Consider the following 24,838-nt stretch of genomic DNA (forward strand, 5'->3'; position numbering starts at 1 on the left):
TTACATATATATGAAACTTGTTCGGCTCTTTTATTGTACGGCTTGCATACTAATCCCGTGAGGCAATTCTCCAAGGTTTCCAGACCGAGGGAGGTATGCAGTTAGATTGAGGGGTTAAGTCTGTATTGATAAAATGAGTATAATAAATACCTGTTTGTAATAAAGTTATTTACCGCTACTTTGTGTATAATGGTGGTGACTCAGAAAATGCTTACAGGATATGCATTCCGTTTGCCTATTGTTGAATCTATGGTATATGTATCGCGCAACTGATATTCAACGTGTGGTTATGCCGATGGTACAGATGGTAATGAGCTCAAGGGCGAAAAATACATTTAAAATGGAAAGAGTTAGATAGGTGACATTAGATCTTAGGCAGTTTGTTTATTATATCATCGTAAATAGCTGGTAAACATTCTATATCTGTTTGTAGATTTATGCTGTTTATTTGTCGTTTGATGTGTATCATTTCAGATATCAGTCTTTTTGTATAATAGGGCTCATTGTCTAGTATTTGTGCATTGTCCCAGTCAAAGTCATGATTGTATGTTAGGCGGTGGTCAGTGGTCACTGATTTGTTGTTATTGGGCTTCATTATGTTGGTCTTATGTTCTTTTATCCTAGTATTCAGCTTTCTGCCCGTTTGACCAACATATGAAGCGTCGCAATTTAGACAATTAATTTTATATACCACGTTTGTTTTCATGGGAATAGGTATAGGATCTTTGTGTGTCTTAATAAATTTGTTGTTTTTGTTTATGCTGTAATAGGCTAATTTGATGTCGACATCTTTTAGAGCATTCTTTATTTTATCTTAATATTTTTTTATGTTCTACAACATATCCAAAGCTCATTAAAATCGGTAAGGGACACTTCCGACCGTTCCCTTGTCAGACAAGTTCTATAACAAATTATAATAAAAAAAGTGTGTAAAATAGTTCTCGCTCGCTTTCTTTTCATTCAATAAGAAGCAGCACGTTAAGTTTACTTATTCTTACTTGCATTATCGTGAACCAGAATAAATAACGAAAAGGATTCATTGGTCAGATGTACCTGTTGAACGTCTCTCATTCGTCAAGCATTTTCGTGTTACTGAAGATAAGGAAATACCAGAGAAAACATTCCAAACAGTTCCATTGCAAAGAAGAATATTTCTCTCAAGAAATCAAGGTCACAATATTTATTCGTTCGTCTGAAGATCAGGGTATCTCTCGTCCAGCACAGGTATTCGCCTGGTGGACTGATCTTAGACACTAGAAAGCGATATATTGTATATATATAGTTCATATTCTCTCCTTCATTATTGGTTTAATAGAAATAAGACTGTTCCTTTAAATCCTTTTTATTTTGTGTTCGTTCTCGTAAGGCTCCCTCTAAGTATTATCTCAATGTTCTTTCGTTCGAGCCTACAAAACAAATCTAATGTATTAAATTAATGTTCTTTCGTTCGAGCCTACAAGACAAATCAAAATAATAATTAATATATTATTTTAGAATAAAGAGATTTCTACAATTGATTGCGTCTATTTTTGTCGTTTGCTTGTCTATATATATATACATAAATATCTTTCTTTCTCTAAAAATTTTATATAAGTAACTTTTCATTCTCTATACAAAATAATTATTAAACTATTAATTAAAAACACTCAGCGTTATATAGTAGTTATATATCCGTGTTTTCTGAAAATATAGAAATATTTTTAAAAATATCAATATGTTTTTATAAATTATATTTCTTCAACTATTTGGATAGAGAAAAAAAAGATACAAAAGAGACATAAAAAAAAGGCCGTTTTTGCGCATCATTGTGTCATCACTTTGATTTAATCTCGGGAAGATGATTCGTCTATTATTAATGATTTGCTAACTTAATACGGTTCGTAATTGAGACGCTTTTTTTTATGAATGTCTTGCGTATGAAAAATTTGGATAATTTACATGTGTCACATTTGTATGTTTGCGGGATCATCATTCCTTGTTCGTCTCCATTCATATAAGCACTTTTGTCTGTATGACAATGTGAGTCGTCATTATCTTCATTTCTTATCTCTTCTCTCAATCAATATCGAGCAAGTCGGAGTGTGATTTGAATAAGCTGAAAAGTAAAAAAAAAATGTTGTCCACAACGACTACATTGAAAATTTGGTGGTCTAGCAAAGACTCTTGGATCATGGTAAATTATCATGTGACGCCTGAGTATGAGTCTGTCACGATATGTTATATGATAAAAATGGCATTTATTATTATAATCATTATTATATAATCATTATTATATTAATTATTGTAAAGTACTCTACTGTCCAAAATCATTAAATCATTTTCAAAAATATTATGAATTAGACGCATGTGTAATTGGAACCCGGGATAGTAACGAAAGCGCCTATTGCAATTATTTATACACCGAAAAAATTGTATTCTCTATTTTAGAAGAATTCCTTCTAAAGCTTTCCTCCAATAAAATATTTTAAAAAATTCAGAATATTCCCCTCTAATGATCTTTTGTTAAGAATAGTATATGAAATAAAGAAAATATTCTTAAATTGTATCATACAAACCCTATTTGCGCTCACACCACTAGAGGGCATTACGGTATATTTTTCCCGTAGATAGAAAAACCTCTCGCAAGATATAAGAACCCCAACTCAAGAGAGCTCAGTATCGGGGCTCTTAGCTCTGAAGATGCAAACTGCAACTTTTGCGAAATATCATTGCGTGCATTACGCTGTTTAATCACATGGCATCTATTCGGAAGTCCCCAGTTTAGACAATTCTAATGGTCACGAAAGCCTCAAGACTAGAAGTGTATATATTCTTACATATTAAGAATATCTAATACTTTTCTATTTTTTTAGAGGATTTCTGTCTTTAGTTAAGAAAATCCTCTTGGCGCTTATTTTATAGAAAGATATTCTAAAAATAAGTGGTATATTCTTAAAATGAGAATATTATTTTTTTGGTGTATAGTCAAGTTCGTACCATTTATATAGAAAAAATTTAAATGCAGGGATTTTAAACAATTCTAAAGGGGGTTTTAAATTATAATTCATAAACCTTTTTATGATACTAAACTTTTAATTCGCGCTCGAATGATTTGCAAAAATTTATGCAAATCAAACTTATGGAAAATATTCTCTTTGGCACATTGTACACGAGGCACTTGTTTTAATTTACATCGAGGAGTTCCACTAAAAAGCTGTTAAAACACATTTTCTATTTATTCTATATATTCTATATATCTATACATTTTAGTATAACTTGGTAAATACTATTAATTAGAAAGTGACTTTCAATTAGTATGGAAGGTAAATATGTAATATTATATAATATTACATTAGAATATAATATAAAAATAAATATTTTGTTTATGTGATTGAACATTTTTATATAAAATCTTAATTCTTTACAAATATAATGACGAGTAATAGAAAAATTTTATTTCCAAGGCAAAGAAATTTGTAGCAAACTGTCGCTTAAGCTTTGATTGTATTATTCCTTCAGAATAATAAGAATTGTTAATTTTATTATGAAAAAAAATCATAATTAGATTACAAATACCAATTCAATAAATAAAATTGTGGAACGTTTATTGATAAATCCATGATAAATTCAGAATACTATTATATAAATTAATATTATATCTTTTCCTTATTTTATTTTTTCTTGCTCGATATACATAATTACGCACTAAATATACAATATAATACGAGAGGCATATATGTACGATCAGATACAATGTATATATGTATATGGTAAACATGTTCTTTCATTTGTCCCACATTTCATTTTCTCTCTTTTTTAATTTTTCTTAATTTTTTTATTTTTAAGAACTACCCAATACATGAAAGTTTATAATATAATATTTACAAAGATTGTATAATATATTTATAATGATTTTAATCAAAGCATTGCATATTTTAATTATTATATCATATAATTTATATTTATATTTATGGTATAAAGTCAGTGGCAGTTTCAACGGCAGTTACAGCGGCATCATGCGGGTACTGTTTTTCTAGCAATTTGTTTGGTACGTAATGAGTGCCTCCGAATTTGTCAAAGTAACGACCTACCTCCCTATTTTCTATCCATTTCGGTGTTATTAAAGTTATAGCGTCTATAATAATAAATAAAAAGCAGAAATAAAAACTCAATTAATGATAAATAAAATTAAATAATAAAAAATGCGATTATAAATAATACTAAAAATAAATAACAATAATACTTCAAATAAATAAAATATCTAAATTAAAAAAGTAGAAAACAAGATGAATTAAAATAAAATATTATTTTGCAGCATATACAAAAAGATGAGATAAATGAAGAAAATGTAACTTAAAATAAAAACGCATCTTTATAATGATATCCATACCTTCTCCCACGTAACACATTTCATTATTTTCTGTTAGAATTAGGTAATGTGTTTGTTTGTTGTCCATTGTATTGCTGCAAATTTTTAATGGTAAAATATTAGAACGAAATCGTTTATCTTCTATGCGGAAGTTAACCGAATTTCTGTCTTCATATAGGTGCCAACCAATAATTACGCCTGCAGAACAGTCAATGGATTCATCACCATGCGTTACAATCATTCCAACCACAAATTTTATTTCTTTTGGCCTTGTATTTGGCATTTTAAATTCTCTTATCTTTACGGTGAACTAAAAAGTGTAAATTCAAGCTTTAATTGATATTTCATGTCAAGTGAATCTTATATAAATAAACGTTTGTAGAAAGTTAAATTGCAGCTACTTAAATTAAAGATAATTATAATTTTTATATAATGATGTGTGGTATAAGAGAAAAATCTTATTATTGTGTTAGCAGAAAGATTGCTTATTATTATTATTAATATGCGGCATATGTGTAGTGTTTACGTACAGTATAGTGTGGTCCAACTTCTTTTAAGCTCCAATCTTTTAAATTCAAATTCCAGTTGAAAAATTTTATGCGATCCTCTATCGCAAAAGATGAGTCCCATGAATATTTATTATTCAATTGGACCAATGGCTGGAGTATTATACTCATCTATATGTATATAATAAAAAATAGTTTAAATGTAAATAAAGTTCCAATTATAAATGAGAAAATTATGCATTGTGCAGTCTTTCTACTGAATATTACAATTTATTAATTAATATTAAAGTTAATATGAAAAAAATATGATTATTAATATGAAAAATTATACATGAGTAATTGCCAACCTTCGTAACTGTTATTACATTAAATTCTACAAATTGTTGCTGCTTGATAAAACAATCTGGAAATTTGTTAGAATTTATTTTAAAACATCTTACATTTTCTGAACTATTCGTGAAACTGCAAACAATAAAAAATAATATATGTGTGCGTGTGTGTATATGATAAGAATAAAAATGTACAAAGATTCGAAAAATTTTATATTTAATATTATACTTACTATCTTGGTTTCCAAAGTAGACAGATACGTTCATCGGGATATCCGATTATTATATCGCAACGTAGACCAAGTCTTCTGGCAACGCTATGATATATTGTATATATTATTATTTCTTGACCATATTTATGTTCTAAGACCTAATGTGAAAAATTAATTAAAGGAAAAGTATTTTTAAGATTACAACGGACATGTTTACAGGATAATTTGAAATATTTTTATATGATACATCCTAATCAATATTACTTACATTATCAATGCATTTGTACTTTAATTGTGTGTTCCACTCTGTGTTTTCCGATTTGTTTAGACGAAAGTTTAATTTGCCAAATATACATTCCTCGAGTGTATCCATAATCTGTGTTCCTTCCGCTTCATTCCAATGATTATCGTCAATATTGTTGTTTTCCCAATAGGAAAACTTTTCTGTAGACGTCGAGAATATCAAATGGTCAGGATGTTTCTGTCTGAGACTTTTCAGTACCTCTAACGTTATACTATCTAGAGACGATGTTACGGTCGAATAAAATACATCCTTTTCAGGCTGGAAATTTTGCGCCATAATAGTAGCAATTCGTTCTAAAAGTTGCACTTTGAGAGGTTGCATTTCTAATTTTATCCTTTTTTTCATCAGCTTATATTGCCTCAGACGGTCAAAGAATTGCATATTGATATATCTTTCTGTTAGCTGTTTGCAAACAGGTTTTCTGAAAAATTTACATATTAACTATGCAATATGTACGTTAGTCCAATAAAGTTAATAGTATTTTATTTTTTATAATCCTACCGTGAAAATTGATTGAGTAAATTTTTAATCTCATCTATATAGAAAGAAAGTTCTATATTATCTTTCAATATCGAAACTTTTGACACTATATCGTTATCTAACTCATAAAATACACCGCAATATGTTGTATAATCGTTTGATATATCATTAGGATAATATCCTTTAATTTTTTTAGTCCTGAGACGTAACGTACAATTAATGCCTATTTCTATAAAGTTTAAGCTTTTTTTGTTTTTCCATTTATTTTCTTCAGACAAAGTGTCAGAACAGAAAGTCTGTTCATTTTCCTTAAGCTTCTTGTTATAGTATTTTCTCGCTGTCGGCCGTCTAAAATTGATATAAATAATATTATCGTATGTTTTAGAAAAACACTGAACTATTGTATTAGTAGTAAGTTTTCAAAAAATTATATTGTTCAAATTGTGTTATAAAATTAATCAGAAAAAAATTAATCAGAATATAGACTTTCTTGTTTTATTTTAATACAAAATAAGATGTGCGGTATATAATGTTCAATTTAAATTGTAATTAAAATTTACACAATAACAATATATAATTATAAACAATAGACAGCAATATAGCCGTATTTTATAAACATAACAAATTAACTTTTTTATTCTATGTATTACTAAAACATTAATTTATTGAATTATTTTACAACATAATAAATAAATTTAAATAATTTTATTATTAAATCTGGCTAATAAAAGTCAAGAAACAGAAAAGTGATTATGAGTTATCTCTAAAAATTTTTTGCTTGTTACACAGGAAATACAAATTTTAACTATTCTTTTAATTATTTGAAGACTAAAATTAATTGATAAAAAAATTATTTAAAATAATTGCTCGCGCTCGTTATGTGATTTAACTGTTATTGATCCATTTCTTAATGTTTTTATATTGTTTGTTTTGTTTTTACACTTTTCATATATTTCATTTTCATAAATTATATATTTTGCAGAGTTAATTGTATAATTAATATATTAGTAAAATCAAATTGCAAAAATTAACTAATTAACAAGTAATTACCTCTGAAGAAACTTTTTTTCCATAAACTTGTTGTATTTGGCTACGTGTCGAAATTTCTTGCACACACATCTGAAATTAATGATATCCTCAATGGTGATATCATTGTAGCCAAGTATAATATCTATCACTTCTTCAGGTAAGCACATTATTGTATCCATTATTAAAAAAAATTAGTTAAAAATTTAGTAACACAAAAAGTAATTTAATTTAAGAAGATGAGATCAAGCTATTCGCGTCGCACTAATTCCCTGTTTGTAGTCGGACGAAATCTACTGCAACTCTTATATTCTTATGTATTTTCCAATTACCAGGAGCACGTGTCATATACACTACAGTTTTCTACACTCTCTGCCCATTCTCATTCTGGAATTTTCTGTAAACCTAAAAGTTCTCCCACTATACAATTGCAACGTGATTATTTGCACAATAGGAGAACTTTTCCCGAGTCTCTCAGATAATACTTGTGAGGAATCCTTCCAGTTACGAATTTTAATGAAATTGCCTGCCTTTTGTTACACATGCCCCTGGCATGAAATACATATTTAAAAAAAAAAGTTATATTTAAAAGTATTCATAAAATTAGCTTTTAATTTTTGTTTAGCATAAATTTTTTATGTCATGAATATTCTATGAAAATGAAAAATTTTTTTCAAATTTGTTAGAAAATAACGAGATATAATGATGTCTGTGAACTAGGCGCGCACACTCGTCACGTAGTTTTTCTCTTGTTAATATTTATATTCATTTTCTATCGTTAAGCTATGTTCTCTATTGCAAACATATTTAATTAATATTTTGCTTTATAGTAAATTTCTATAAAAAAATTCTTATTATCTTACAGTAAAATAAATCTGCTGTTATTTTTTCTGTTTTTATTTTTCTTTTATTATTATTTTTCTCTTTTATTTTATAGCGGTAACATAAACATTCTAATATAATATAATATAATAATTTAGAACTAATTTAATATAATGAATAGGTGGGACTTCGTAGGAGAAGAATGTCAGATATCTCGGCATGAGTTATAAGCAAAATGAACTAAAATCATGTGATTGCGGTTATTCAAATTTTGATCCTAAAACATTTTTCTAATAAACTTAGGCTATAGATTAGCATTACCGATTACATTCTCCACTGCAAGCCAAAGTTGATTTACATATTACTCGGTTGATTTATTCCACTATAGATCCTATTTTATATTAAATTGATAAGTACCAACATGTATTTAAAGTGACAAAGATAATTATTCAGGTTAGGATCAGAGATAGAAGGATGAAAAGGTAAACAGCACGCATAGTGAAGAAATGACGTACATAAGTACCACCGTGTACATGTATTGTACTAAATCGAATAAAGAGTTACTTACGGCTTAAACTTGTTAGATTTATGATATATTAAGTATTAAAATTCATTTAAATTAGTTTTTTAAATGCACCGGCGAAGCTGCTTCCTTATTCGTATTCTCTCAAATCGTTATAAAGTTGCACATGAGTTTACAATATATGTATATGATGTGAGAAAATCGCGTATAATAAATGAAACTTTTTTTTGTTTATAACTTTATAACAAAGAACAAGCTTAAAACTTTTTGGAGGATACTTAGGACAGTGATTTTGATAACATATGTCAAAGTCAACGTGATTGCAGCTAGTTCTGTTATTCTGAATTTTTATCAACTTTTCTTATAGAAATCATAAAATAAATAAAGAAATATTAGTAAACTTTCAATGAAGGCAAGAAATAGCGGAGTAACGAAATAAAATCGCATTAAACAATCTGGATTTCAAATCTGCAGCAAGAATATTATTATCATAAGAAACTATACCTAATTTTGCAGACAGATAAACAAAAAATGTGCAATACAAGTGTTCATTATATCAGCAAGATATCAAAATAATTATAATACATATTATTACGTAAAAAGTAATATAACTGTCCTAAGTATTCTTCAAAGAATTTTAAGCGTCGCTCGTTCTTTGTTAAAAAGTTATAAACAGAAAAAGTTTTATTTATTATACGTGATTTTCTCATAATATGTATCTTGAAAACTCATGTGCAACCAATTGATCGCTATTATTAATGCTATTCCAAAACTATGCAAAACAACTTAAGAGATTGCAAAAGGCCTAAACGTTGATCATTCAACGTTTGTTTGATATTTGCATTAAATTAGAAAATCAAAAACCAAAATTATTTTTGCACCTAATACAACGCGAAAAAAGATACGTTTGCTTTATGTTATTTTGAACTCATACAATAAAATCGTTTGAATGTATTTTTTACATTTTTAATTTGACAATTTAAAATAAACAAGAATAAACAGAAGAGTTTTCTTCACCAACATAAATCAATGGAATGAATTTCGTGTTTTTAAGTGGTATATTACATGAACATAGTTAAATAAAAATATATTCCAAAAGAATCATCAAAGTTTAAAATAACAAATACCGCAATTATTTTTACATCAACCTAATATTTTTACAATGTTTTCTTGAACTGTCAATTCGTCACGAGAAACTTGATGAGAGCTATTTTTTTCAGCATTTCCGTAATGTCAGGATGTTTCTAAATGTTATAAACATAAATAAAATACAGTAATGTGCTATTATTTCGATGGGTTATCTTAAAGTTTCTTAAAATTTACTGAGCCATCAAGCTTTTGCTGATATTTATATCATTAGGTTTTGGAAAGACCAACTTTGTCAGTAAAGGAATAAACATATGACTCACGCATGACTTGTAATTAATCAATTTTCTATAATTTCCTCTTTGCAATATTTCTTAAAATTTTTTTAGGTGAAATCCCTTAAATCAAATGATCCATCTTGCATTACAAAATATCATTGCTTGCTTCTACAGGTATTCTATACGTCAAAATTTCGATCGTATGCGTTAATTTCGTGGCACACAACTAAACAAACTTTGAAAATGCGTCTATTATTAAAAACATATGATAAAATTTAGCCATGGATAATAAAGATCCTATATAATTGACTTATAACATGTTTATCAATATGCATTCTTTTTTCGATAAGATTTAAAAGACATTTTTTTTGGTACTTCCTTTCAATTAGAATACAACTGAGGCAGTTTCGTGTATCACCATCTCAAACTTCAATCGTACATTAGGTAAGTCCAATAATTGATTTTGCACCTATATATGTATTTTTTTCTTTTTTCTATTAGTTGCAAACATACACAAACACGCAAACAGAACAAAAATGTAAATTTGACCGTGTAACCTCTACGTAATACATCTTGCTAACGAATAACGTTAATGCTGGCGATACTTGGAATTTGTCAATTGATAACTCAAAGAATAATAGGTTTGAGCTATATTGTACTATTTTGTAAACATCTTAGTGTTAGCTACAAAACTGTATGATAAAAAAAATAGAAGTTTCTATTTAAAAAAATAAAGTTGACCTTTACTTGAACTTGGCAACGTCATCTACGGTAAAACTCATGTCATCATTAAATGCATTCTTTTAAATTTTATATGAAATATTTTATTTCTAAAATCCATTGTTTAAATATTCGACTGTTTAAAAATTTTTGAAATACTCTGTATATATGTATATGTATATATAATATTTTATAATAAAACGTTAGGCACGTGTGCACGCACATTATATATAGGGTGTCCCATTTCAATCAATCCACTGAAATATCTCAAAATTCGTAAGTTTAAATAAAAAATTTTTTTAAATTAAAATTATATGGTTTTGAAGGGGTCATAAGATGGTACCATTTGTTTGGCCTTAAAGAGTTAGTTGGAGGTCACGTGAAGATCACCTTCAATTTCTTAAATGGAACTCACTACATTTTATTACAGGTGACCTTCACGTGGCCTTCAAATAACTTTCCAAGATCAAACAAATGGTACCATCTTATGGCCCCCTCGAAACCATATAATTTTTATTCAAAAAATTTTTTATTTAAACTTACGGATTTTGAAATATTTCAGTGGATTGATTGAAATGGGACACCCTGTATATATCTGTGCGTGAGTGCATGCATGCGAACGCACGTGTGCGCAACGTTTTATTATAAAATATTATAATGCTAACTTATCATTTGTATTCCAGTTAAAAAATGTTTAAAAAGAGATAGTTGTTGATATATCGGACTATATGCGGAGATAAAATAATAAAGCACATACATGATTACGTGCACGGCACAATGAAGTAAGGAATTAAATGACACGATCTTAGTAAAAAAATATTTTTAAAAAAGCCTGAAAAATATATACATGATGGTTCACGTACAAATTGGAAACCTGATATTTTTAAGAAAAACAATCTGTTTTTTTAATATTTTCATGTAAAAATGCAGCGTAACAATTCAAATTTTCTATCATATTTTTCACGTTTTTTTTTGATTTTTGAATTGTTGTTTAAATGAAAGTGTATCATTAAGATTTTGCATGTGTCGTATAATACATATATTGATATTATAAAATATATCGATAAATTATACTAATAAATATATTGATAAAATATATGAATAAAATATATTAATAAATATTATAATATATATTGATAAATTTTTTATTAAATACTATAAATATAATATCAATTTAACTTTTACTTGGAAATTGTATAAAGCAATACAAACTTTTATTAATATACATAGAAATCATTTATTTATAAAAAATACTCATCATCCTTTTCCAGCATTATAAAGAACGGTTTTAATCTGATTATAAAAATAAAATTACATACTAAAGAGTTTTATAAATAAAAAATTATAAATTTCTTTCATAATAAAAAAAAGTATGTAGTATGCAAGATGTGCTTATTTAGCTATAAACGTCAAAGGTTTTTACAATTACTTCTATTTCTTATAAACACTAAATTGATTATATCGTTTTTATAATCATTTTGTTGATAAAATGGTTGCTACATTTTGTACTTTGCACTTGAATATTAATATTAGTGGCTATTAATATTAATGAATTGAGTACTTTGCACTTGAATATAATATTAATATTATTAACATTCCCAACAGTTTCCTGTTATATTAAATAATATTTTTTTCATTATTTCGTGATAAAACATATGTAAATTAAACTGTCTGTCATGCTAGTGATAAAGTTTTTACTTAATAATAATGAGCATCATATAGAATCGCGGCAACAAAGTATTGTCGATTCACAACATTTTAAATCAAGCAACAAATTTAATCTCTTATATCTTTCGATAGTATATTATCTACAGATTAGTTTAGTATTAAAAATATGCAAACGAGAAGTTCTTTTAATTACTTTTACTTTGCGCAAGTGAATAACGCGGCACTGGCGACACTTATAACTCACGCTAAAATCGATCAAATTCCTAATGAGTTTAATTAATAATTTGGATTTTTGTAAACCTTAAAAAAAAGGAACCAACTTCTTTGATCTTGATGTTATCATAGTCATGAGTAATGTTCCCTGAGTAACGTTCAAAAGATTGTAGCCATCGGTCGTTTATTAAATAGTTATAAACAAAATAATTTTTACAAATTATATTTCGGATGTAATTTTCAGACACAATGTGTATTCTATAAAATATATTAACAAATTTATATATATATATATAATACGACTATATAATATTATATGTATATTGTTATATAATATTAACAATAATTAAAACATCAATATTTATTATTTGAGTATAAAATAAATATCAAATTATAACAGTAATTTCAAATAATAAATTATCGCTAATGATAAAAAAAAATAAATAATTCAATTTATATAATTTAAAAATATGGAGGAAGCAGTAACTATACTGCACATACACACGCACACGCATAAAATTAAACAAATATGCAGAACCTTACATACTTCAGAAATGTCAAAAATTGAAAAATAAATTTATAATTGATAAATATAATGAGAAAACTCGTTAATGTAAATTACAAAAATAAGAAAGTATTATATAGCCTAAAACGAGCCAAACTGTAAATGAACAGTCAGTATTTAATTTATGTATAGGTCACATTTATTAAATAAAGATAGATTACAGAAGTGGGACGTTTCGACGCTTACTTGCGTCTTTTCAGTCACGAATACATTAAAAAATGATTAATCATGATGTAGGTTAAAGTATAAATATGTAAATGGAAGAGAAGACTTCAACTAGATTTACTAAACAAAGTCTAGTCCATATCTGTAAAAAAAACTTAAGACGATCTGGTTTATTTCACATTGTCCCGTGCTTTCAGTATGAGAAACGAATTTCATAATTATATGGTTTTACATCGAATATTGTTATACTTTGTAACTTTTTGTACAAACTACGATTTTTAAAACATTGTCTAGTGCTTGAAAGATATTTTTTTACTATCTATTTTTGATAAGCAATGCAGATTACTCCATTTTATGTGAGAGAAAATGTAAACTCATGTAGAATCGTACATTTATAAACTTTGTACATTTTTACTATTGATGAATACATATAACTTCATTACGCAAGTTCATTGTTTCAAATTTGACTTGTATTTCCGGTTTATTAATAATTCCACTCATATGCTTAGCTCTTTATATATAATCAAAATATGACTACTGTTTAGTAACAATCTTGATTTGAAGGAAACAATAACGTTTTTAAATACAAATGTATTTAAGAACGTTATTATAAACATATTTATTACTATTATTTTAATGCTAGTTCTGTTTTTTTTATTTTCATAACTATGGATAAAAATTTAATTGATCCAGCCATGTCGATTCCGGCGTTTTACGCTGGACAAAGTATATTTTTGACAGGCGGGACAGGATTTCTTGGCAAAGTATACATCGAGAAGATACTGAGATCTTGTCCGGATGTTCGAGAAATATTTATATTAATGCGTCCGAAAAAAGGAGTACCTAACCTTAATGAAAGACTCGAAAAAATGTTAAACTTACCGGTAAGTTAGATATAAATATATACACAATATTTCTTCAAAAATTGTTATAACGTATTAATAAAAAAAGTTTCTGAATAATTTTTATTATACTGTTATTTTAATAAAAAATTGACATTAATAACTTTAAAATTAGAAAGGGAAAAGTAGAAGTATAAAATCTCAAAAAAAAAATTTTTTTTAAATAATAAATTGTAAGAAAAGTCATTAAAAGGTTTTAAACTTTTTGCGTAATAATATTTTAACAATTATTTAACAATTATGGCAAATTTTCTTACAAATAATTTTTATATATAATATTCTTTTATTTTAATTATACGATAAATTACGAGAGGAACAACCTTCAAATTTCAAGAAATTAATTTTGATTTCTGGCGATACCAGTCAGGAAAATTTAGGTTTGTCGACTATCGATAGACAAATGCTGATTGAGAGAGTGACAATAATATTTCATAACGCGGCAAGCGTGAAATTTAACGACAGCTTAAAGTACGCTATCCTTACCAATACCAGATCAACGAGGGATGTATGTATCTTAGCCGAAAGTATAAAGAATCTAATAGTAAGTAAACACAGATTGAGAGAGATTCTGCATTCGCATATTTGTATAAAAAACTTTTTCTTTGTATTTTATTAAGTAAATTATCTTACATAGGATTTTATGCGATATATTAACATTATATTTATTTCTAAAATAATTTTCTATAAAAAATATAATTTTCAAACTTATATATATTCAAAGAATCTTAAAGAGACGTCTTTTTACATGAGAGCCATATTCATTTCTTAAATTGTGAACATTCTTCAATCTTTTACTATAAACTTCTTAATTATAGCATTTTGAGCAAGGTATAATTTTAATATTAATTGTTTTTATCTGTTAAAGGCTTTAATATGTTAGTACTGCATATACACATTTGGATAATCCGTTTATAGAGGAAAAGACGTATCCACCTATAGCCGATTGGCGAAAAATGATCAAAATGGCCGAGTCATTGGATGAGCATATCTTGAGTATTTTTACAGCTAAGTGAGTGTGACAAATATAAATTCAATATACATATGTAAATACGTATGTAAATTTTAAATAGTGTTAATTAGAAAGAGAAATTACTGTTTCCATTTATAATATAATATTACAATTACTTTTTCAAGTTTTTATTTGCTATTTTTATTTGAAATTATGTACAGATGTTTGAATAATATTCCCAACACATACTTATTCTCGAAAAACTTAGCGGAGGGTTTAATACAGGAATATTCTTCATTTTTGCCTTGTGCGATTGTAAGACCATCTGTGGGTACGTAGGTTTTTTCGTGAATATTAAAAAGAAGTGAAAAAACAAAATTTGTGTCCCTAGAATACGGAGTCTGGACTCATAGATATCTTTTCATTTCACGTTCTTAATCCTGTTCAAAATGTCGAATCCAAGTGTAGCGGGAACATACTAAAGCATTCACGTATACATTCATGCATACATATATTGCATTTTGCGGACTTTGAGTCGAACTTTCAGACTCTGTATTCTGGGGACATTATAAAACATAAGTTTTCCTTTCTCTTTCTCTATCTTTTTTTCTCTTTGAATTTTATACAGAAAATCTTAAAATATGATATATTTGTATTGATATATTATAATAAAATACAGCATGTGTGTGTATGGATGTAATATATACATATAAATATAAATAGCGCGAAAAAAAATATTCCAAAATTCTAAAAATTTATCTAAATTTTAAATCTTACAAATGGTGATTTATCTTAACTCTTTTACTCTGCCTTTGCGCGCACGCGTATAATAGTTATATAAATATTATTTAAAAGTATTGTTATTATTGTTGAAACAATTTATTTAATTATTTTATACAACAATATATTTACTAAATTAAGCAAAAATTGAAAGTAAGTTTTCGGGTTTGCACTTTTACTATTTTTTTCCATTTTTGGTTTATAAGAAAAGAGAAGATATGTCGTTCTATGTACATATATCATAGTAGTCATGTCAAAATTTAATAATAATACGATAAAAACATATATTTTGTTTAATAGTGGTAAATTCGCTGAGGGATCCAATTCCGGGATGGATAGATAATTTTAATGGTCCTATGGGACTGACAGCTGCTGGAGGAAAAGGATTATTACCAGTTTTGTATGCTAGTAACAATATTTCACAAGATGACGTACCAGTAGACATTGTTATCAACACTATAATTCTCGTAACTTGGAAACTTGGATTGACAACGTATGATCATCAATTTATGTATTAATGCACATCTCTATCTGCATTAAGTTACTAACGGAAATTAAATTTACGTTATACGTATTAATTTTTGTTATACATATATAAGTACTATTCAATTTGCTTCATTTCTTGCATTGGAGTTTAAAAAATTAAAAAGTCACATTTTTTTTCGATTAAATTTATATATGATTTTCTCTCGGATAAAATTAGATAAAGATGTTTAAAATAATTAAATAATTTTTTTTTATCTATATTCTTAAAACTTAATTTATGATATGTTAAAATAAACTTTTTTATATTTTGTAATAATATCTTGTAATATTCTCACTATCTCGTATTTGTCTAATTGTAAGATATTTTTTAAACTTAATGCAGTTTCTATAAAATTTTATATTTAATGCATTTATTTATAATATTATTTATTACTATTAGTTTCACACCACAGTCCACGTGTTTTGTCGTAAACTGTACTTTTCCAAATGAAAAAAGTATATTATTTCGAGAAGTTTGCAACATAGGATCCAAAGTTATCAAAGAGATACCTTTTGAAGGAGTTCTCTGGACCCCTAGTACATTATTTGTTGAGAATTTAATTATATATTATACATTGACAATATTGTGGCATATCTTACCAGCTGTGATAATAGATTCAGTTTTAAAACTTTCGGGACATAAACCTATGTAAGTACTGAACAAATTAATTGCTTTTTAAATAATAGGTTATTTATGAGAGAGAGAGAGAGAGAGAGAGAGAGAGAGAGAGAGAGAGAGAGAGAGAGAGAGAGAGAGAAAGAGAGAGAGAGTGAGAGGGGGGTGGAGGAAGGGAGAAAGTAAGTGAGGGAGAGGAAAAAAGAGAGAAGGAAAAGAGGAGAAGGGGAAAAATTGATTGATTGATTGAGCTTTATTAGCTTTCTCAGCTATTTGTAAAACTTGTTTTTTTCATATTTTTTTTAACATATAATCACAATGATGATTTTTCTATTATTATAAATGCCATATCCATTTTATTCTCTAATTCCGCACTGCTTACTCCATTTACATATATTAATGTATCATCTGCAAACATTTTTATACTACATTCTTCCAGGCAGATTTTAATTATATCGTTTATATATAAAATAAATAATAAAAGCCCTAAAACTGACCCTTGTGGCACTTCATATTCTGTGGCAATTAGTTCTGACTATTTATTATTGAAACGAACCTGTTGTGTTCTATTATTTAAATATGATTTTAACTATTTTAATACCATTCCTCTAATTCCGTATTGATATATATATATATATATATATATATATATATATATATTAGTTATGAGACACACTGTATATATATATATATATATATACAGAGTGTCTCATAACTAACGAGCCAACGCTCGTGAGCGGATAGAGCGGGTTAAATGGAATAGAAAAGTCCTGTACCATTTTGCGATTTTCAGAATAATTATTGAGAAATTAATTTACAAAGATCGGCAAATCCAACACGAGTATCAGCCTGCCGCAAAAAAAGATGGCGAGAAGGACGGCCCTAAGGACGGTCGCTAAGTGCGCGCGGGATAAATAGGCGCCATTGCCTCGCGGTTACCAGGGGCATAGACGAAAAGCGTTGATAAGAACAATAGATTAGCGATTATTATTTAGCGACCGGCCTAGCGGTGGGTCGTCCTTCTCGCCATCTTTTTTGCGGCGGGCTGATACTCGCGTGTGAGTGTGTGTGGAATATGTGTGTAGGGTGCGTGCAAGTGTATGTAAAGTATGTGTACGTACGCGTGTGTGTATAGGGTATGGAGTATGTTCGAATTTTACCTTTACTGGTTGCATCATGCTCAGATCTTGCCTTCACTGGCTGGATCATGTTCCGATCTTGCCTTGACCGGTTAGATCATGTCCAGATCTTGCCTTGACTAGTTGAATCATGTAAGATAAGACTATCGGAAAGTGAATATTTTACGAGATATTTTGAATTTCTTCAAACTGCAACTTTGGAGCTTTATAACTCGAAAAGTACTCAATGAAGAAACATTTGATTATAATGTTTTGGAAAGCTTGAGGTCAGCTACAAGAATATGTAATAAAAAATAGGGGATGCCATTTAAAAAAATTGAGGTGACCTTCATGTGACCTTCAAATAATTCTTCAAGGTCAAACCAATGATACCATCTTATGGCCCCCTCGAAACCAAACAACTTTTGTCTGAAACATTTTTCTCTCCCGGGCTTGGTTTTCAAGATATTCGACTGGATGAATTAAAATGGTCCACCCTGTATATATGTATGTGTGTATATATATATATATATATATATATATATATATGAATTAAAATGATGAATTAAATTATCACACTCGTTTCGCAAATATATATATCATTTAAAAAACATTGAGAACGAATAAATCTATACACCCGTACCAAATATAGCCTGACAAAACGTAAATACGCCTTCTACAATATATATATATATATATACATATATACGATTCGACTGGATGAATTAAAATGATCCACCCTGTGTATATATATATATATATATATATATATATATATATATATATACACAGGGTGGATCATTTTAATTCATCCAGTCGAATCGTATATATGTATATATATATATATATATTGTAGAAGGCGTATTTACGTTTTGTCAGGCTATATTTGGTACGGGTGTATAGATTTATTCGTTCTCAATGTTTTTTAAATGATATATATATTTGCGAAACGAGTGTGATAATTTAATAATGATGTCTGAGGCCCATTGATTCGTGATGTTCTTCTCAATATTCTTCTTTTCTTAAAAGTATTGCGAGAGAGCCTCGAACTCTCCTTATATATGATACAATCCCTAGTCTTTTTCCTCCCTTCAAAAATCGGGCCAATTACCTATCTAATTTCGATGTCAGTGCGTTAGTGGGGGTTGACACCTCCGCATTTCGATTTGCACACTTGAGACGATCGATTCGAACGAGAGCTTGATAAACATGCGACCGTTAGGATCGAGATGTAAACACGTTAAACAACAGTCGCACGACTACAATATATATATATTTATATACATACAATTCAGATAAACACATAACTACAAGATATTTTACTTACAGGTAGATTTTTTAATGTATAAAAGTAATCAAGGATAAGCAAAACATTTAATGTAACACGAAACATATATCTAATTATTTATTTTTTTATCAACTCAGAATATTAATTTTCATGTATTTTTTTTACGCAAAGTGTTTTAAAAATATTAGTTTGTAACGCCATTTTAAAATTGCACATTTTTTCAAATATTTTTTTTATTGTGGTGGTTTTGTGGATTCAACTTTCCCAGGACTCATAATAACTAAAGTTATGCCATTGAATATGTAAATTGTCTCATATAAACCTGTTATATGTACTAGGCTCTTGGGATTGCAGAAGAAGATATATGTGGCTAATCGTGCTCTGGAACATTTTTTGTTTAACGAATAGAAATTTGATAATACAAATAATCGGTAAGGTTTAATGTCATTAATCCCATTTGATGACCGAGAAACGTTTTCAATCGATCTTTCTGATGCCGACATAGAAAAGTGTATTAAGTATTCCATTCTCTCTTAACTTTAAATAAAATAAAAAAGTATTAAATTTTAAAATCGATTCAGCTCATTATTTAGAACATATTTTTTTAGGCTTTCATTTTTAATTAAAAACTCATTTCCATAAATATTTACTGTATTTTGCAGTTTATTAAATTATGTATCATAATTTTAAAAATATTGTCCTAAATTTTTAAACGAATTGCTTTTTCGTAAAACGCACAAAAATTGAAATTTGCGAAAATAATTATTAAAATAATATTTACTGATAACAATATAAAAATATGATAATAAATAAATAATAAAGTACTGTCACGTATTGAATGATATAACTTATACACTTCAGTTTTAATATAAAATTACATATTTTTCTTTTTATTTAACGTACTTAAAAATATAACATTTCTGATAATTAACACACATTCTTTTTTTTTCTTTTCTTATCCTGAAAACTTGAAATTTTTAATAAAACTTTTTTATATATCTATAAAATAAAAATTTGAATAAATCGGTTGGATAAATTTATTTACATGTTTTAATTGGTACTGTATTAAAATAAAATTTTAATGTATGAATTACAAGTTATGTTAGTTTTTAATTGCTGTACGATAGTAGTAGTATATTGATTTATAATATTGTTTAATTTTAACACCTTTCCTCTAATGTTTACATTATATATGAGAAAAAGAGATATCTTTTTTTACTAATATCTCTATTGATCTTGCTTTTGAAAGTGTTTCTAATAGATGGCATTTAATCGAGGATAATTGCCAATTACCAAAATTAGAATTCATGACCGGAGTTGCAATGATTCTGAACTCAACATTTTTTAAATTTAACAATATCATATATCGTCAAACGTTCGGTACCTCTATGGGTTTCCCTCTATCCCCCATAATAGCTGATAATAGTCATACAAGATTTGGAATCTAGAGCCATACAATCTTTGAGTTTTTCTCCTCCATTCTATTTCAGATACGTGGATGACATCTTATTAGCAACTCCTCCGGAATTAGTGAACCACACACTTATAACATTTAATTCATTGCACCTGAGATTACAGTTCACATTGGAATTAGAGAAGGACAACAAATTGAACTTTTTAGATATCACCCTTATGAATAATAAAAAAGAAGGGATTATTACAGATTGGTATCATAAGAGTTCATTTTCAGGCAGATAACTTAACTTCTTTTCTCAACACCCGTTTTGCCAAAAAAAGGGAACAATTATTGGATTGGTGGATCGGGCATTTCTACTATCTCATCCAAAATTTCTCCAAAAAAATTTACACAACACCATCAACACACTACTTGAGAATGGTTACCCAAAAAAATTAATATTCGATACTATTAATCAACGATTAAAATTTCTGCACAAAAAAAAAAAACATTATTAAAAATAAATCCAAATAAAAAAGAAAAATTAAACACTTCATACTTTCCCGTCCCCTATCTACCTGGTTTAACTGATAACTTCAATAATTATATTAGAGGATATAATACTGTTGCCTTATTCTACAGCATTAATAAACTCAACAGATTCATTAAAGTTCATAAAGACACCATTCCCAAGTCTAGCAATAACAATGTAGTCTACAAAATTGAGTGTAAAGATTGCAATGCATCTTACGTAGGGCAAACGAAAGGAAAATTAAAAACTAGAATTACTGAACACCGTAAACATATTAATAAAAATACGTCCATAAAATCGGTCATCACTGATCATAAACTTAATTACAACCACGATTTTAAATGGGATGACGCCATTATTCTAGATAAAGAATCGTACTATAACAAACGCTTGATTTCAGAGATGATATACATTAAAAAACAAGAAAATAGTTTGAATTTACAAACCGACACAGATAACCTGCCTGACATTTACAATAATATTATTAAGAAAATACCAAACTAACAATCTAGTTATATATAAGAAGGTTGAAGCAGAGGAATCGGAGGAACATTATTGTTTTTGTTTGTGACACGACACTATGTTATAAAAATTATTTTGTAAAAATGTCAAGGAGTTCGTTTTACATACGTTTAAAAAACGTTGTCTCCTCAACTGCAGCGTTTTGTAAGATTTAAAGGACTTTTTTAGCGTCGAATGTTTATACACTAACAGATTGACGTAATTAATTATTGGAACGTCAAAAATTCTCTAACAATATCTCATTTCATTTTAACGATTGATTCTCAAAAAATCTTTATTTCCAGAATTTTGACAATTCCTTTTGAATAATTGATCCCTCTAATTATCGAACTAGAGAAGACCAATTACATTATCAAAGAGTAAATATGTTATCCACGGTTACATTCTCGCTAACATATGTTCGTTGCGTCTCTAACTTGACATATTATGAGCTGTCACCAATCATCTACATTATACGTCCGTCGCGTTTTTTTGCGGAAATTGTATTTAACTTTCGATCTTTTTATAATATCCGTTTTTTTATATAACCTTGTAATATCTTTGTTAATTCTTGCGCTGAAGATAACCTGAATTATTGGGTCGAAACGTCCCCCACTATTATTATTTCTATTTATATTTTTATATTTCTGTTTATTCATTTATATAAACGTGACATTGTTACTTATTTTGACTATATTATTGCGACAATGTTACTCATTTAATTTCGTTCAGATTTAATTATATTTATATTTTTAACAAAAACTTGTCTTTAACTGAGATTATTTTGCTCCTATTATGCCTATTTTATAATGTTTTTTTAAAAATTGTATAGAGCTATTACTTTGGTTTTGTCATTTAAATAATATTTGAATGTTAGAATTTTGGAAAACATAGATTTTTATTATCTATTTAATTAAATTTAAACTTTTTGTTCTTTTATTTGTTAATTATTAATTATGTGTTGTTAAATAATTAATTATTTAATATGAGTGTACTACACACACACGCACGCATATATAATTATTAATAATTAATTAGTGTGGTATGAGCATACTACACACATACACATACAATTAAATAAATATCTTTATTAAATAAATCTTTATATAAGTGTTCAAAAATGGCAAAAATTGAGAAATGAATATATGAGCGACAAAGAGGTTGCAAAGTGCAAAAGATGCTTATAATTATATAGTTCATTTCACAATGTGGTTTACTTCATATTATCTAGTGCTTTCATTAATGCAAGCATACATAATTATATTCATATGGAATTTTTATATTTTGTGTGATATAAGGTTTTTCAACATTGTTTGCTTAAAAAATATTTCTTCTTTTACTGTCTATTTTTAACCTAAAAAAAGGCGTACTAGAAGATGTGGGGTGTGGATCTAGCTTCTAGCAAAATATTAAACATTTATGTAAAATCTTTTTCTGAAAAAATTATATTTTTGAACACTCTATATATGTGTATAAAGATTTTTAAAGGTATTTTTTTAAGTCTGTATAATATAAGTATTATATAAGAGTTACACACATGTTAAAAATTGCATTTTTTATCAGTCTGCGGTTGAATTTTGATTTACATAAGCATTAATTTTTGTTAATAGTTCTTTTTTTTTAATAAACCACAAGTAACGGTTATATTATTTTGAAAATTTTCAAGATCATGAGTTTGACTACATATATCAAGATCTAGTCATCTCTAAATGTGCAATAAACATTTATTGTGTTGCATCATCCTGTATTAATATTGCATAATATACAATAAATTGTAATATAAACAATACAAAAAGATAATCTTATGTGAGAAAGAAAAAAATGGGACAAGAAATATGCATTTCTTATCTAAATATTATAAATTTATTTGCAACTTGCTACACAATAAAAATTTTTTTACTATTTAGCTTTAATCTAAAAGCATAAGGCAATATATAGATTACTTTATTTACTTTACATGAAAGAAATTGTAAATCCATATATTGTAGAATATCATACAATTATAAACCTCGTTGAATTTTGTGTATGTGTATGGATGGATTGTGGCTCTAACTTCCAATAGAAAATTAAAAACTCATGTAGAATCTTTCACAGAGAAACTCTCTCTTAACTATTATATAACATATTTTTAATTACTCTATACCATATATAAAGATTTAGAAAGATATTTGTCTAAGTATCAGCATAATATAAATCTATATAAACTGTGTTAAAAATTGTACATATTTTTTATTAATCTACGTTTGAATTGGATTTGGACGCATGAATATCGATTTTTCTTAATAATCTTATAATAAATAACAAGTAACGATTAAAATCTTTTGGAAATTTTCGGGATCATAACCTTGATCATAAATCATGATCTTGTCGTTTCTAAATGCGTAGTAAAATAAATATTTATCGAATTGTGTTGCAACACCCTATATTAATATTGTAAAATATACAATAAATTGCAATATATAAATAATGCAAAAAGAAATTTTTATGTAAAAAGGCAAAAACGATAGAACTGGAAATAATATGCATTTGTCATCTGAATATATTTAATTGCAAATTTTAATACAATAAAAGTATATCACATAATAGAATAATCGCATTAGTATATTTTGATCGATTTCAAGATTCAAAAATTGTGTTATATTCAATAAACAAAAATTTTATACTACATACAACTGTTTGGATGTAATTCAATATCTACATTGATTGTAGAGTTTAAAAGATTAAAAAGTGAATCTTTTAAACTTAAAGCAATAGCATAATATATAACATATACTTTGTGTACACAGAATAATTCATAAACGTACAAACAAGTAATGTACACAAAAAAAAAAATTAAAACAAAAATAAATAAAAAATATTAAATAGCTAATTAGTATACATATAGTTTTTATGTAATGAAAGATTTTAGAAAATGCTAATTTTACTTCCTCATTGTAAGTATAAATCCGTTGCCTTACGAAAAAATTACAGTTATGCAACATGATGC

The 24,838-nt window shown here is 27.3% G+C and overlaps 1 protein-coding gene across 1 annotated transcript; it reads left to right on the forward strand.

Annotated features, from left to right (window-relative positions):
- The first annotated feature begins 13,804 nt into the window (after positions 1-13,804).
- LOC140673904 (fatty acyl-CoA reductase 1-like) lies at positions 13,805-23,975 on the forward strand. Its single transcript, XM_072907155.1, has 8 exons — positions 13,805-14,129; positions 14,511-14,688; positions 15,013-15,156; positions 15,318-15,427; positions 16,177-16,369; positions 16,802-17,050; positions 19,762-19,854; positions 20,914-23,975. The coding sequence occupies exons 3-7, from the start codon at positions 15,101-15,103 to the stop codon at positions 19,829-19,831; spliced, it is 678 nt and encodes a 225-aa protein (XP_072763256.1). The 5' UTR covers positions 13,805-14,129; positions 14,511-14,688; positions 15,013-15,100; the 3' UTR covers positions 19,832-19,854; positions 20,914-23,975.
- Positions 23,976-24,838: the final 863 nt, after the last annotated feature.

This window comes from Anoplolepis gracilipes, chromosome 15, assembly GCF_047496725.1.
Source record: "Anoplolepis gracilipes chromosome 15, ASM4749672v1, whole genome shotgun sequence".
Taxonomy (NCBI): Eukaryota; Metazoa; Arthropoda; class Insecta; order Hymenoptera; family Formicidae; genus Anoplolepis; species Anoplolepis gracilipes.